Source organism: Peromyscus leucopus, chromosome 4 (genome assembly GCF_004664715.2).
Source record: "Peromyscus leucopus breed LL Stock chromosome 4, UCI_PerLeu_2.1, whole genome shotgun sequence".
NCBI classification, from domain to species: Eukaryota; Metazoa; Chordata; class Mammalia; order Rodentia; family Cricetidae; genus Peromyscus; species Peromyscus leucopus.
In genome coordinates this window covers 76,378,352-76,395,770 of record NC_051066.1, presented here as the reverse complement: position 1 = coordinate 76,395,770, position 17,419 = coordinate 76,378,352, and the positions used below count along the sequence as shown (strand labels likewise).

Genomic DNA, 17,419 nt, shown 5'->3' with positions numbered 1-17,419 from the left:
AGGATCACATCATGGAGCAAAGCATACACATCATGCTGGACTGGGTGGATCCCTGTTAGGGCTGCTTAGTTTTTGTCTTCCTTGACTTATCTATCACCTTCAAAAATTTTATTTATTTATTTATTTTTATACCTTTTGAGACAGGTTCTTTTTTTATATATATATATATTATATATATATATATATATATATATTATTATTTTACAATACCATTCAGTTCTACATATCAGCCATGGGTTCCCCTATTCTCTCCCCTCCCACCCCCTCCCCTTACCCCCAGCCTACCCTCCATTCCCACCTCCTCCAGGACAAGTCCTCCCCCGAGGACTGCGATCAACCTGGTAGACTCAGTCCAGGGAGGTCCAGTCCCTTCCTCCCAGACTGAGCCAAGTGTCCCTGCATAAGCTCCAGGTTTCAAACAGCCAACTCATGCAATGAGCACAGGACTTGGTCCCACTGCTTAGTTGCCTCCCAAACTGATCAAGCCAATCAACTGTCTCACCTATTCAGAGGGCCTGATCCAGCTGGGGGCCCCTCAGCCTTTGGTTCATAGTTCATGTGTTCCCATTCATTTGGCTATTTTTTTTCAATAATTGAGTAAAACTGAAATTTATTATATGTCACAGTCGTCCTAGGGACCTCCATGCTATATATATAGCCTCTATGGTTCTATGGGTTGTGGTCTGATTGTTTTTATTTTATATCTAGAATCCACCTATGAGTGAGTACATACCATAACTGTCTTTCTGGGTTTGGGTTAGAGACAGGTTCTTAATATGTAGTCCTGGCTGGCCTGGAACTCCCTATGTAGACTAGGTTGGCCTCAAGTTTGTAGAGATCCACTTGTCTCTGCCTCCACAGTGCTGGGATTAACGGCGTGCACCCTTGTGCTTTAGCCGGTCATGGGAAGTGTTAAGTATGTCTTCATCACCTCTTTCATCCTTCCCTTGGCTTTTGCACAGAGATGTGGTGGGGTGTCATGCTGGAGCATGTGGAGAGGGTGGTGCTCTAGTGGTAGCTGAGTAGGAAGAGGGAAGGAAGTCTTAGGAAGATGGGTTCTAGGATAACTCTGTGTAACAACAGCATCCATATTAGCCCCTGATTGTATACATTTGTGTAGTATGGGAGCAGGAAGTAATCTTCCATCTTGTTTAAGTAGTTGCTACCTTAGGTGTCTGTTTCATGCAGGCAAAACTATTTTAAACTATTCAATTAAAAACCGTATATCTTAGAAACCATGACAGTACATATCTTTTATGAATTTTCTATATTTATTAATATGTACTTATATATCCAATCATTATTTAATAACAGATGAGTGCAGATAATCAAGATGTTTGAATACAAGATTTGTTACCATCTAATTAGGTAGTCCTGGGAAAGTTGCTTATATTTCTGAGCTTCACTTTTTCCTCTTTTTATTGAAATAGATTTTTTTCACATTATATGTCCTGATTACAGTTTCCCTCCTTCTATTCCTCTCATTTCCTCTCTACATCCACTCCTATCTGGATCTACTCCCTTTCTGTATCTCATTAGAAAACAAACAGGCTTGTGGACATTAGCTGTTAAGAAATGGATAATCATGCAACAACCCACAGACCCAGAGAGGCTAAATAACTAGGAGAGCTCACGGGGTGGTGGGGGGATGCATGAGTGTCCCTGGGATGGGAAATAGAGTAGGTTTTGTGGGTGGACTGTGGTGGGTGGGAATGGAAACCAGAGGGATCAGGCCGGGGGTGGGAGGAATGAAGGGAGAGCATACTGGGAGAGACGACTAGAATTAGGGGGTGATGTAGAAACCTAGTGCAATGGAAACTCCCTGGAATCTATGAGAGTCTAACAAAGTCTCCTAGTAATGGGGGACATGTAGCATGAATCTTAAAAGGTCTTGTTAATAAAAGTAAGCCTGGAGCCAGGTATTGGGGTGAATGCTGGAAGGTCAGAGAAGCAGAACAAGCCACAGCCACCTCACCTTGCCAATTCCTCAGCTGATCTGGTTCCTCAGACTGGGTGCCTCTCAGCTGAACTGTTGCTGAAAAGCCTAAATGCTTAACCCCTTTAGTTCCTGGTTTTCACGCCTTATATACCTTTCTCTTTTCTTTCATCATTTCCTGGGATTAAAGGCTCACTTCCTGGGATTAAAGGCATGAGTCACCATGCCTGGCTGTTTCCAGTGTGGCTTTAAACTCACAGAGATCCAGATGGATCTCTGCCTCCCAAGTGATAGGATTAAAGGTGTGAGTGCCACCATTTTTTGGCCTCTATGTCTGTCTATAGTGGCTGTTCTGTTCTCTGACCCCAGATAAGTTTATTATGGTGCACGATATATTGGGGAACACAATATCACCACAGGGACACAAGCCTAAACTGGCCATCTTCTATAACCAGGCAAGGCTCCCAGCAGTAAGACTGGGACATGAACCCAGCCACAAAACTTTCAACTTAAAATCTGTCCTGTCTTCAAGATATGCTGGGGTCATGGTGGTACAGAACTTGTAGGAGTGACCAACCAATGACTGGTCTAACTTGAGGCCCATGCTATGAGAGGGAGCCTACTCCTGACACTGCCTAGATAGCCAGGAACCAGAGGCTGGACAGCCCAGTGACCCAGGATAGAACCAAACATGACTGAGGAAAAAAAAAAAAAAGAAAAAAAGTCAATGAAATGATTCCTAATAATATTCTGCTATACTCATAGATTGGTGCCTAGCCCAGTTATCATCAGAAGGGCGTCATCCAGCAAGTGATGGGAGTAGATGCAGATACCCACAGTCAAACCTTAGGTGAAGCCAGGGGAACCCCACAGAAGATGGGGAGGAAGGACTGTAAGAGCCAGAGGGGTCGAGGGCACCATGAGGACATGGCCCCCAGAATCAACTAAACAGGGTTTATAGGGGTTCACAGAGACTGAAGCAACAAACATGGACATCTGTGGGTCTAAGCTAGGTCCTCTACATATACCATATGGTTGTGTAGCTTGATGTTCTTGTGGGACTCCCAACAATTAGGGTGGGGGCGTGTCTCTGTCTCTTTTGCCTGCTCTTGGGACCCTTTTCTTCCTACTGGGTTGCTTTGTTCAGCCTTGAAATGAGGGTTTGTGCCCAGTCTTATTGTATCTTGTTAGGCATGTTTGGTGGATATCCCTGGGAGGCCTGCTTTTTTTTTTTTTTAAGGAAATGGAGGAGGAGTGGATCTGGGGCAGAGGGGAAGTGAGGGGAGGGACGGGGAGGAGTAGAGGGAGGAGAAATATGGTGGTCAAGGTGTAATGTATGAGAGAAGAATAAGAGAAGAATAAAATTTAAAAAATAGAAAAAGAAATCACACAGACTTTTAAGGGATAACAATAAAATAATATATAATAAAGTAAAATAAAATTAGATAAAACAAAAACTAACACATCGTAATTGGATAAAACAAACAAATAGAAGGGAAAGAAACCAGGAGAAGACACAAGAATCAAAGACCCGCTTGTTCACAAACTCTGAGCTTCACTTTTATCATCAGTAATTATATATATATATATATATATATATATATAGTAATTTCTATTGAATAGATTTATTAGTATTACATATTACATATATATACTATACATATTTGCATATTTATTCATACTTATGATGCCTAAATTATAGTGAAAGGCTCAACCTACTCTTTCTTTCATTTATATATTTGACAAATTTATTGAAATAATTTTATAGAAATGAGATCATATTGTACATTATCTCATTGAAACTTGCCTTTTAAAAAATAACATTATGTTATGAATATCTTTCTCTGCTAATAAATATTATTACTTAACAGTGTTGGATGGCTGCACAGATTCAGTTGTATGAGTATGCCGTAGTTTGTTTTGCCATTATAATTTGGCTAATTGCTGCTCATGTAAGTGAACAAGAGTGATAAAAATTGTTGCCTTCAGAGAATTTGCATTCTAGAAAAGGGAAATAGTTACTAAACCATTAATATAATACCATCTGTTAGAAGATGGTAACTTTTGGGGAGTGGAGGCAGAGAGGGAGTAGTGGTTCATGAAGGTGCAGGTTGAAGTTCCTTATTAATGAGGGTTGGCAGCCATGGATGATAAAATTTGAAAGAGATCAGAAAGAGAGGGAGTTAAGCCTGAGAATGTTTAAAGTCCAGGGGAGCTGGTGAAGAGGCCAGGTAAAGCAGCCATTGGCACCTTAGGCACCTTGAAATGCCAGGGTGCCTTGTGTGATATGAACAAGTCAGAGGAGTGGAGGTTGAGGTCAGAGGGCATGTTAGTAGGGGCAGGCCATCACAGATAGATGGCCTTGTAGGACCTCATCAAGATTTAGCCTCCCTTGCCCTCCTCTTCCCTTCCCTCCCTCCTCTTTGCTTCTCTGTTCTCCTCCCCTCTCCCATTCTCTCCTCTCCTCTCCTTCCCTCTGCTCTTCCCTCTGCTCCCTCTCCCCCCACCTTTATCTTTCTGTCTACCTCTTTGTAGCCTTCTTATTTGTGGTCTCTGGATACATTTTATACATGGAAATGCTAGTTCAAAAATAGTCAAAATTTATGGCATCAATCAAGTGAAAATTTCAAGGAAATAAATAGAAGAGATATTACTGGCTTTTTAATGAAATCTTTGCTCACATATTTAATCATTATTTTTGGAAAACCTTCTAGATGATATACTAGCTGAGAGATAGGTGTAATGTTGCAGCGCCTCCTAACTTTCCTAACCTTCCATCCACTCTCCAGCCCAGCAGCCAGTGCAGAATTCCCTGACTATCAGTCTACTTCCCAGTCTTGTTTCATATTCTTTAGAGAGAGGAGGAACCATGAGTGAGTTCCCAAAAGGGAGCTCCTTGCTCTGCTTACACGTACAGAAAAAATAAACAATAAACAAACTGTAAAGGGAATTTCTGAGAGTTTTCTATAAACTCAAAGAAAGCAGGGCCATGTGATGGAGTCCGGATTCTACATCTGTGCTGATAGTATGGAGTGACTGGAGAGTCAGAGCCTCAGGAACATACGCATCTCTTCTCTCCTCTGATGTGGAAGGCAGCTGAGACTGTAGTTATCTGTTGGTTTGATTTCATTATGTTTCACACTGTGTGGACCTGGATTAGCGATGCTGGTCCATGGAGCAAATGCAATATTGTAATCAAGGGAGTACAAGATGTGGAGACAATCCCAATGTCCAATGTTAACCGAAGGGAGAAACAAGACACAGTGGAAGATTATTTGACAATAAAAGGAGAGAAATAATAGTATATCCCAGACATGGCTGCATCTCATTGCTATACTAAATAAAAGAAATCGTGTGTACATAATTTCACTTTAATGGAATGTCTAGTAAACACAAACCAGTAGCAACAAAAATTATATGAACTGCTGCCTGTAGTGCTGGCATTGGTAACAGGGGTGGAGGAAGTCTGCAGATTGACACTAGGCACCTTTTTGGGGTGATAGAAACTAAAATTTAAATGGCATGTAAAAAGCCACTGCCATTTAACTACACATTAACTTAGTAGTTTCATATTGGTAAGGACAGTGCCTGAATGGAACTTAACACTTTGTATGCTAATCTGAAGAATTAATACAAGTGGATTGTGTGTACAATAAATGAACTTTGCAGATGCCACGGAGTCTACCTTCTGTAAATACTGCCATCTGTAGATACTGTCACCAGCAGCTTTTACCCTAATGGAGACCAAAGCTTCTGGAAGCAACATTCAAATAATGCTTTAGGTGTTTGCATGGTGGCCTTTGCTATTCTGTGGTCTCGACTAAGTCAGTTGGGAAGAACAGCACAGCTCAGCTTGTCAGGTGGGTTATGTGGGTTATCTGAACCAAATTCTAGTTCACCTGACAGGTTACAAGCATGCTGTATTATCTACATCTTCCATCACAGAGACTCAGAGAAAGTTACCGAGGACATGCCAATTTGAATGTAAGAGACTGGTGTGGCCGGCAATGGGAAGATAAGGAGCATATTCTGTGATATCTAGAGGGAGGAAACATAACGAGTGGGAGATAGTGTCTTCTTTTTGCTTTAGAAACACAAAGAGGACTCTCTTTGCAGGCTTTTTTTCCCCTTTCTTAAATCCAGCCTCTTCTGTAGGCGCGGCGTCTTTTCTTTCTCACCCGTGTTACACGGTAGACAATGCAGTGTGTGCCTCACCTGTCAGGTGACCCTCCTGCCTCCACGACCTAACCTGTCTGCTCTACTCTGTGTCTCTCTGTAGAGCACAGCTGGACTGTGACTGACTCCTTTGGTCAAGTGCATAGTTGGATTTGAGCTCTCCAGATACCCCCTGTTCACCTGTCTCCGAACGTGTATGCCAGTCTTCCTGGAAGATTCACTGTGCTGCCTCCAGCCCTGGCCTTCTGGCCCTGGAAGCTTCACTTAGGAGCGTACCACCTCCCAACCCCTCACAGAATAAATAAGCCCGCTGAGCTTGTCAGCTTCTTCCAAAGCCCATCTCACCTGACTGATTTCCAGTGAAGCTTTTCATGATTCTAAAAGCCAATTACCATTTTGCCACGTTCTGACTTGGAGCGTGTCCTGTGTGGTTTGTCACAGACGCCTTCTCTTTGGGGGCTTTTCATACATGACTTAACCTCCTAGCTTGGCCCCTCTGTAAGGGCAGGGACCGTGCCTTAGTTGTCTTTCTCGTCTTTCACATAGTTGATGCCCAGAATGTCACTTTTGGACTTTCTAAGCTTCAGGACCCTACTAATCACAGATTTCCTTCTTGAACACAAATCGTAAAATTTTAGCAACTTTATACTCTCTCCACATTTTCTTCTAAGTGTGCTTAACACTGGGCATTTCAAAAATTTCATCTTAGTGCTGTTGTGTCCCTCATCTAATGTGTTTGACATATATATATATTATATATATATACACACACACACACACACACACACACACACACACACACACACACACACACACACACCCCAGGCCAGGCTTGTGCATTTGTGCCTTGGCAGGTTGATAGCTATGACTGTGAATAATGAGTCAATTATCATCCAGCCTCGGGGAAAGCACAATTATTCCTGACTGGCCAGGCTGTGGCAATCCTTCCCTCCTTGTGCCCTTTCAAACGGAGAACATAAAACAGTTGGAATTCAGAGCACTGCGAAGGGAATTTAGACAAAACACTGGTGTGCTGAATTTAGCTTCCTTGGATTTATTCTGATTTAATGATTGATTGGTTTTTAAATTGCTTATTTAATCCTAACGACTATGGCTCCAGGGGAGGCCAGATATGAAGAAAAGCATGTGAGCAAAAAGCAGTGGTGTGGAGTAGTTTGGCTGGACAGATCAAGAGACAATATTATTGTCCAGAGGAACATTGCCTTGGACTCAAAGTGTAATGTGAAAATCACCCCAGACTTTCAGAGTACCCAACCTTGTTACAAGCTTGATTGCTTATCCCCTATTCTCTTTGCAGAAAGCTGTTTGTAGCTGTCTAGTGGTGCACAGAACATTCCCCACTTGGGTTTCTTTCCTTCCAGCAATGTCTTCAGTATCTTGTTGTGACTGAGAACATGCACTTGATTTATATTGCTGTTGGCCACACTGCAGAAGAATGGATACTTGGAGGTGGCTGGCAGGATTTGATCTTCGATTCTGACACTGGTTGTGCTGATCTGTGGAAATACTGTTCTGTACACAGACACTGCTCTGGCTTTTGTATAGAAGGATTTGAATTTTTTTTTTTATAAGAGTTTCCCTCAAAAATGAGCTCTCTCCAAATAATCACTTTTACCTGGAAGATGTAATCAACAAGAACTTTACCTCCTTGTAAAGTATAATTTACCTTGGCACCCAAACTTTCCACTTTTTTAAGGAGTGCGACATTTCTTTTTGGTTCGAAATTAGACATTGAAGGTGTAGATGGTCTTGTAGGCTTGACCTGTTGGAAACTTATCTGTTTGGTATCAAAAGGAAATTGAAATTCCATCACTTCAGAACAATGAAACCTGTGAAAACCTTTAGAAAAACAACTTTTTCTCATCTTTATTGAAGTTTGACTCAGAAATGCCCAAAGAAATGCTCTTTCAGGTCTCTGTAACCTGTGTGTACGTGAAACACTGCTCTTAGATTTCCTCATTGTATTATGCCTCACCCGCATTTCAAAGCAAGGAGCATTAGGGATAAGATGAAAGGGTAGGGAAGGACTCTGATGAAAAACAGAAGCAGAAGAGATGAACAGTTGGGTGGCCCGTGTGCATTGCCACCAGACTCACTCTGGGAAGCAGCATCTGGTCTAATCAGGCTGCTGGCCACTTCCAAGTCTGGGCCATGCCAACATCTGCCATTTTGACATTATCATATTGAAAAGGAACTTTGTTCTCATCTCATTCTGCCAAGAGATTTATTATTTACTAGGTTTAAAAACCAATAAAAGGCCTGTATGCAAAAACACTTTTTGCGTCTTTGTGGGGGCATGGTACATAGGCTTGTGAAACTAATTTCAAGGTTTAGGACGGCACTTTTAAGTTTAATCACAGAGAGGGCAAGTACTTTTCTGAATCTTTGGTGTTTTAAAGATTAAAAACTTCACATTTATGAGAGGGTGGACTTTAAAAGAGTAGAGTTTTTGTTGGATCTGGGACTATTATCAGTAATTCAGTAACAGTATCAGGAGCTCGAACTTCACTTTATTTCAAAGGAGTTTCATCTGATGACCTATCAGGTACCCTAGGCGTTTTTTTGGGGGAATTGAGAGAGGAATACACAGAGTGACCTGGCAACAACATATATAACCTGTCATTGCAGAATGTTTGTTTTCAGAGACCACTGTGCTTTTCAAGTATTTAAGTCAATTGATTAGTACAGGAGTGCTGGGTTGAGTATGCAGGATTTTCTTGGTAACTACCACATTTAGGCTTGTTTGACTTAAAAGATACCCAGGAGGACTGAAATTGTTCCTTTTATTGCCAACAGTGTGCTGAGGAATGGTGGGAGCCACAGGAAGCCTTCCTTCCCTTCTGCCTCTGATGAAGCTTGAGGCATCTGTTCATCCCTCAGGAGCTTATCCTGTTTCTAAGCATCTCCATGTCACCCTGCCACTTCTGACTGTTACCTTGAGAACCATGGGAAACCTGACTCTAAAATGGAAGAGGTCTAGGACACTAGACCAATTTCAGCCTCACTTGCCTGACTCTTCATATTGCTTGGTATCCCAGCAGTGGTTTTAGCAACTCTCCTAGCACACTACCCACTTCTTGAGCTCTTCTACCTCTGGCATCCAAGGCTTGTACTTCACAACGGAGATTTCACTCAGAATTTGTTGGTGCCAAAGCACAGGTCATCTTTCCAATAGTGGCTAGTTAGGAGTTGCTGGTATTGGTGCAGTAGGCAGTATTGGAGAGCTGCTTTCAAAGTATATGGATACGCTTTTTTAAAAGAGAAAATTATTCATTAGATGTGAATTATTATCACAGGCTGTGTTACCTTAATTTTGTTCTATAACAGTATTAAAGTGTTTGGAAAAAAGGAGCCAGAGAGATGATTAAGAACACTGGCTTCTCTTCCAGAGGACCTATGTTCCATTATCAGTGCCCACAGGGTGGCTCTAAACCATCAGTTACTCAAGTCTCAGGGCATCTGATGCCTTTTCTGACCTTCTCAGGTACCAGGCATGCGAAGATATACAGACATATACATAGTCAATGCACCTATACACATATACAAACAAACAGCATTTTGTTGTTAATTCTTGACAAACTTTACTTTTAATAAGGCATCCAGAATCAAACAAGGGAGGAAAAGGAGCACAGTGAGGAAATGTTGGACCAAGCAAGACTGAAAACCAGCAGGTCAAACTGTACATTCTGCATTTCCATGTCGAATATTGAAGGGTTTATTATATGCTCTTCCCTTCTAGCCTTGCTGACTGAAACATTCATATCTCTCTTGGACTGGTTCTACCTCCTGTTAGCAGTTGCCAAGGTATCCCACGACTTTGGCATCTTCAACATCTTGTGGTCTCCAAGGCAATCCAGCTTCACCTTTACAGCTTCGTGCAGTCTCCTCTCTGGGCCTCCATGCAGGGACTGCCCTGCCACATGCCTGGCTTCAGTAACTTTTCTTAACAATGGAGGGAGATACCAGTTCCTATATCCTTCTTGACTCTATGTCTAGAACCATGTGGCAAAAGCTGCCAGATTCTGTTGCTTGTTGGGGCTGGAAACTGGGTACCTCCTTGAATTACATTTGCATAAGATTTCTGTTGTTGTTGAGGCCTAGGAAATCCCTCAGGCCTTTTCCTTTCACAGTTTGCAGGGTATCTGGGTGACATCTTGCCTTTATTCCATTCAGCATCAAGCTTTTCTTTAAACTTTTCATTTCCTTAAACAGACGACGTGGCTCCAACGTTCCATTTCCTAGTGCTATTTTTTCCCCTCAGACTAAAGTTCTATACTTCTCTTTGCCCTGTTTGTTCCTTTTCATTATAGATCTGCATAAGTGTGATCACTAATAACCACTTGACATGGCCAATACTAGGCTGTCTTGAAATCTTCTCTGCAAAAGCCAGTAATCCTAAACTCTTCAATTTTAGCCTCAGGAAGATTTCTAGGACAAGGACAAAAACCAGCCATATTCTTTGCCAAAATATCACAAGAATGGTCTCTAGGCCAGTTGATAATATTCTTCACTTCTGAAAACTCTTAAGCTGGGTCCCCACAGTCCACAGTCACCCTCAGCACCACTGTCTTCCATGCTACTACTAGTAATTAATCCCGCTTAAAGCATTCAATTGCTTTTCTAGCCCAAAGTCCAAAAGTCTTCCACCTTCCTCCAACAGAATAGCATGCTCAGGCCTGTTACAGCAATATGCCATTCCCTGGTGCCAATTTCTGTCTTAGTTACTGTTCTATTGCTGTGAAGAGACATCACAACCACAGAAACTCTTATAAACCAAAAGAAAGGATTTAGTTGGGGGCTTGCTTACAGTTTCAGAGCATTAATCCATTATCATGGTAGGAAGCAGACAGGCATGGTGCTGGAGCAGTACCTGAGAGATTTACATCCTGATCTACAGGGAGCAGGCAGAAAGGGAGCAGACCCATAGTGGGTCTCTATGGGCTTTTGGAACATCAAAGCCCACCCCCAATGATACAGGTCCTCCTACAAGGCCACACCTACTCTAACAAGGCCACATCTTCTAATCCTTCTCAAATAGTTCCATTCCCTGGTGATGAAGCATCAAATATAAGAAACTATGGAGGCCATTTTCATTGACACCATTACAACAGGGTTCCAACTGGCCCTTCACCAAATTGTGAACATCACAACAATTGCAGATTTAATGTCATGCAAATAACATCTCAAAAGAAATAAGTATGATGGCTCTGCTCTGCTCACAGCTAAAATAATACCTCCATCTCTGGGACATTTTCATCATAGTTTAGTTAAGGGCATGGCATAGGATTCCCCAATTGGGAATAGCTTGATATCTACCATATGACTGTATTTTAGCCCTTTATAATTTTTTATATCTACTTGTGATTGACACAAGTGAGTTACAGTTTTTTTTAAATATATCCTGTAGCCTTGACTCCTCTTTGAAGGTTGAAAGTTTTTTTCGTTTTAAATTTTCTCTCCCTTGTAGCTGGAAGTTTTTCTGTGTCTTGCCCGGCCCTGAGGTCCTGCAGCTGCTTATAAAATAATCATTCAGAGGCTTATATTAATTACCAACTGTGTGGCTTATAGCAGGCTTCTTGCTAGCTAGCTCTTTCATCTTAAATTAACCCATTTCTATTAATCTATGTATTGCCATGTGTTCCATGGCTTTACCTCCGTCCCATTACCTGTTGCTCCTTGGATGGCAGTTTGGCGTCTCCTCTTACTCTCCTTTCTCCTCTCACTGTCTCTCTTGGATTTTTCCTCCTGGCTCCATCTGCCCTGCCATGGGCCAATGCAGCTTTATTTATCAACCAATCAGAGCAACACATATTCACAGAATACAGAAAGACATCTCACAACATTCTCTTCTCCTTATTGCACTTCTTTCTTATTTTGTTCAGTAAGGACCTCTCCCTTTGTTGTTTTGCTGTTTTACTCAGGGTAGCAAAACGGTGGTTAGGGTAGGTTTTAGAATCAGAAGGCTTGGGCTTATATCAAACTTGTACCTACCAGCTACATTACCTTGGACACTTTATTTAATCTCTAGTATCCTGAGTTACTGTCTTCTGTGAAGTGGGGATAGAAACAGGACTGCCTTCTAGAGATTTTGGAAGATTTAGAATGAAATGTCTCATGAAATACTCAGAAAGAACATTCAACACTCAGTGACTTTAAGCCCTTACCAATGTCAATATTGCTAATTGTATTAGTTAATTGTCCCATTGTTGTGTGTGACAAAATTCCTTGACAAAGCAACTTAAAGAAAGAAGGAAGGGTTTATTTTGGCTCAGTCTGCCAGGAAAGGCCATCATGACAGGGAAAGTGTGCTGGTCAGAGTTTGAAGTGGCTAGCAACATTGGATCCCAGCCAAGAAGCCGAGAGACATGAGTACTTGTATACTTAGTCCTTTTTGTTCTGTCCAAGACCCCAGCCCATGGACTGCTTCCTGAGTTCAGGGTGAGTCTTCCCACTGCATTTACACTAACCTAGATAATGTCTTACAGGTGTGCCTGGAAGCTTGTCTCTTAGTGATCCTAGAGTCTGTGATGTTGACAGTCAATATTAACCATTATGCTAATGTTCAAATTTTCTCTTTGGTTTAAGCTATTGCTTCAGTGTAGATGACGGTCGGGTAGTCACCTCTGATTGTGATATTCCTTCCACACTTCAGCCTACATTTGCAGCTGTGTTTGGGTCTTTTGCTCCATAATACCTCAAATGAAACATCCAAGATCAAGATTTCTTATTTCTTACCTGACTTATTCTATTTTGTTCCCCTACATTTCTATTGATGGGTTTAGTCTCTTAATTTTTCATTAATCTTAGGTTTTTTTCTTATCCTAAGGAAAAACCATAACTGTGCATGGATTTAATACAGAGGTATTGCATATATATATATATATATATTCTATATAAAACCAAATTTTACACACACACACACACACACATACACACACACACACACACACACACACACACACACATAAAATTGTCCTTTTTGTTCTGTCCAAAATCCCATCCCAGACTCCAAAATTTTATATATAAAATTTGGTTTTTCAAGATAGGGTTTTTCTGTGTAGTCCTGGCTGTCCTGAAACTTGTTTTGCAGACCAGTCTGGCCTCAAATTCAGATCTGGCTATCCCTGCCTCCTGAGTGCTGGGATTAAAGGCATGCACCACCACCACCCAGCAAGAGGTATTACTTATAATTATAAATAGTTAAGAATGGGCATTGAGACTGGTCCAGCTTGAGACCCACACCATGAGTGGGAGTCTGCTCCTGACACTGCCTGGAGGGCTAGAACCCAGATGCTGGATAGCCCAGAGACCTAGGATAGAGCCAAACATGACTAGTGGGAAAAAAAAGTAAATGTAATGATTCCTAATGATATTCTGCTATACTTATAGACTGGTGCCTATAGTCACCAGAGAGGCTTCACCTATCAGCTGGTGGAAACAGATGCAAAGACCCAAAATCAAATATTAGAGAGCTCGGGGAATCCTGTGGAAACAGGAGAGGAAGGACTGTGGGAGCCAGAGGGGTCAAGGACACCAAAAGAAAACCCACACAGAATCAACTAACCCAGGCTCACAGGGGCTCACAGAGACTGAACTGACAACTAGGGAGCCTGCAGGGGACTGGCCTAGGCCCTCTGCATACATGTTACAGTTGTGTATCTCGGTCTTCATGTGGGACTCGTAAGAGTGGGAGCAGGCCTGTTTCTGTTACCTGCTTTTGGGACCCTTTCCTTCTACTGGGTCGCCTTGTCCAGCCTTAATAGGAGAGGAGGTGCCTAGTCTTGCTGCACCTTGATCGGCCACTTTTGGTTGATATCTAATGGAAGGCCTGCCCTGTTCTGAAGAGAATGGAGAGGTTGGAGAGAAAGAGGAGGGAGGAGTGGTTGGGTGGTGGTGAGGAGAGAAGGGAGACTGGGGAGAGGGACTGGGAGGAGAGCAGGGAAGGAGGGAGGGGAAACTGTGGTCAGGCTAGAAAAAATTAATAATGAAAGAATAATGGACTTAAGTAAACTACCTTACATTTAGATAATAGAGTTCTCTATAACTTAAAGTTATGTAGAGTAATATTCAATAACATAAAAATACTACTGGCAAACAAAATTATAGCATTTATGTATCCTATTTGGAGTTTTAGAAGTATTTTGATACATAAGAAATGGACAGATAAGCACTCAAAACGTTTTATTGTGGTTATTCTGCTGTGTAGGATTAAAGGGATGATGTTTGTATTTTGCTCTTTTCCTCATATTTTTTTAAAAAAGTAGACGTACATTGCTTCCATATGAGGAAAAAATTCCAAACCTAAGGGAAAATGAGATAAATAATGTCTCACAATTTTGAGGGAACTGTACTTTCTTGAACTTTTTAACAGTGGTAAAAAAAATAGTGCTGGGTATAAGTAGACAATATTCATCAGATGTTGAAAGAGTGTTATCTATATTTAAGAGTAGTTAAGGCTTCAAGAAACTTCTACTTATATAGTTCTTTGAGAAGGATTATTTTTTTTGGGGGGGGAAGGAACGAAAATTTTTCAGTAAACACAAAAGAAACAATTTGACCACAGTAGGTGTTTTTTTTTTTTTAATAATTCATAACTTACCATTTCAGAGGATAATGTGGCCAAAGGGGGAGCACATGGAACTGATTCATCAGGAAATATATTTACTGCTGAAAAACTGACCCATAAAAATGAATCAAATGGTCATCATTTTAGAAATACAGCCATCTTTCCTCATACTTCATCCGAATGCTCAGAGATGACCAGGTAACTCTGTCTTATGTTTATAGAAACAGCTTGAAGAAGAAAGCATTCTTCCTAGGAAAAGTGGCCATTGGAACAGCGCTCTATTGAGAATTAAGTCTTGACATGCCAGAGTTTGATAGTTCTCAGTTTTTGGTGAAAACTTCTTAGCACTTTTCCATGTGTAAATGCTTCATAAAATTGTATATTTTGTTTTTAAGAAGAGAGTTCCCTTTTGTACTTCTTTGTATAAACTGGACTTTTTTCTGTCCTAAATTTATCACATTTAGACTTAAAGTAGAAGACATTATTTTGCTTTTTTCTAAGATTTGGTTTGTAGACATTAGATGGTGTTCTCTAATCATCAAGGCCTCATCAACAGTATTCATCTCCTCTTTGTCTATTGTCTTTAATTATCAAGGAATGATAATTCATAGTGTTTTCTTTTCAAGCCATTTGAGTTTTGATTAATTTTTTAAAAAATCATTTGAGTTTTTGTTTCTGTTTGCAATGTTTTCCATGTAATATTATGGAGAGAATTACACAATATTTTGTTTTTATAAGGGTCAGAAGCCTCTGTGATAGAAATGTGTTTGTGTAGAACAGTGATTCATAATCCTTTTCTAAGAGCTTGCTTCTAGTGTGAGATATGAGATATTTTCCATAAAGGATTCACACTCTACTGGTGATGATTGAGATTCTATTAAATGTAGAGAGGCCTAGAATTGTTATATTGTAGCCATGGTCTCTGATTTGTATATCAGAGGTTCATTGTGGGCCTGACTAGGAGGTAGAGCAGCTGTCTGTTTTATACATAAGCATGCTGAGTTAAGTCATCTGCTATATGTTGGGTGAGTCTAGGGTACCAGAATTGCAGTTAGACTTGCTGAAACCTATCCATTCACCATTGCTATAGCTTAGAGAATCTGGTCTTGCAGATAGATATTGCTAGGAGCAGAAACTATTATTTCCTGACTGTGTGTCCTTACTGTGTCTTCAGATAGTGATTGATGAAGGCCAGCAAGTTGGCAGCTTCCTTCAAGGTGATATGACCCGGGCTGGAAAGGTGAAGGTAAGGCCAGAGTCAGTTATCTGCCTTGGGAAGAACACACATAAACAAATGTATTAGCAGCTTTCCTGTTCCTATGATGAATCACCATGACCAAGGCAACTTGGAAAGAAAGAGTATATAGATAAAAGTCCGTCATGGTGGGGAGGCATAATAACAAGCAGCAGACAGCAGGAAGCCGAGAACTCACAACCTCAACCACAAGCAGGAAGCAGAGAGAGTGAACTAGAAGCAGGCAAGGCTTTTTGCTTTCAAAGCCCACCTCCAGTGACAGGCTTCTTCCAGCAAGGCTTTGCCTCCTAAACCTCCCTAAGCAGCATCACTGACTGGCACCAAGTATTCAATTACTAGAGCCTGTGGGAGACAGCCCTTACTTTAACTCCCATACAAACCAACAGGCAAACAGTAGACTCTTGCTTTTCTTTGTACAAAACTGGAGAGTCACCAGATTTATCCTTGTAAGGTTTTCTTTTTTAAAATTGGTGTTGGAACATCTTAAACTGTTTGTGCTTGACTGGGTTCTGGATCTTTGTTTCCTTAAGGTTTAACAAATGGGAAGGGAATTTTAGCATAATCATTAGGAAAGATGCTATAATGTAACTGATTCTCAAATTTTAGTATTGAAACATATGGAAGGTGAGTTTTGCTTTTGAGTTTGCATGCTAAGTCATAGTTGCTGTTACCAGGTTAGCAGCATGGAAGCTATCATTTTCCCTTTCTGTGGGGTCAGCATGGTCTGCCTACTACACATTCTGCGTTCAGCTCAGGACAGAAAGACACAGACTGTCTTGAATTGCAGTTAAGGAATCTCCATTTGTAACTTTAAGATATTTTGTTAATTCTACATTCAGGTCGTGAGCATAAAACGAGTGGCGACCTTGTGTCTTTACTCCGTGCCGTGTGCCAGCATTTCCTTATTTACATTCCTTGATAGTCCCCTGATAGCCTCATTGTCAGTGTGCAGTGGGAAGCGGTATTCCATGTGGAATAGGTCTTCATTGAAATGCTGCTAGTGGGTCTGGGAGGTTATTTGCTGTGCTTTTTGCCTTTGAAGTAATTCTCAGTTTTATTGGCCTGAAAGAGAGAACACTTGATATTTTATCCTGCTGACCTCTCCTGTGATTTACCTGGGCAGCATGCTTTTGTTTTGAATGACCTTTTCTTTCCTGCCATCTTTAACTTCCTCTCTCTGGCTCTCTATGCTGTGAGGTAGGGTCCTGGCTGTACCATCCATCACTGGTTGCTTGAGAAGCAGGCAAACGCAAACCCCAGAACCTGCTCTCTCCTCTGATAAAAATTCTGGGAAGAAAATTTGGAACAGAGTCCCCTACAAGAAACCCAGTCTGTTTTCCTTTTTGCTGTAGAGAGCAGGCTGTGGTGTTTTAAAACCCTGGGCTTGCAAATGTCATGCTTCTGCAGATGGGAAAGTATATGCATACAACGGCTTTTAACTGGGCTTGGAGAGGTCACAGGAAGG

General features: G+C 41.2%; 1 protein-coding gene across 1 annotated transcript in view; it reads left to right on the top strand.

The window, feature by feature from the left end:
• Positions 1-17,419, top strand: part of Iftap (intraflagellar transport associated protein) — a 76,335-nt gene that overhangs the window by 31,632 nt on the left and 27,284 nt on the right. The window contains exons 3-4 of the mRNA XM_028895028.2: positions 14,741-14,894; positions 15,870-15,945. Of these exons, the coding sequence (XP_028750861.1) occupies positions 14,741-14,894; positions 15,870-15,945 (230 nt within the window). The remainder of the gene's footprint in view (positions 1-14,740; positions 14,895-15,869; positions 15,946-17,419) is intronic.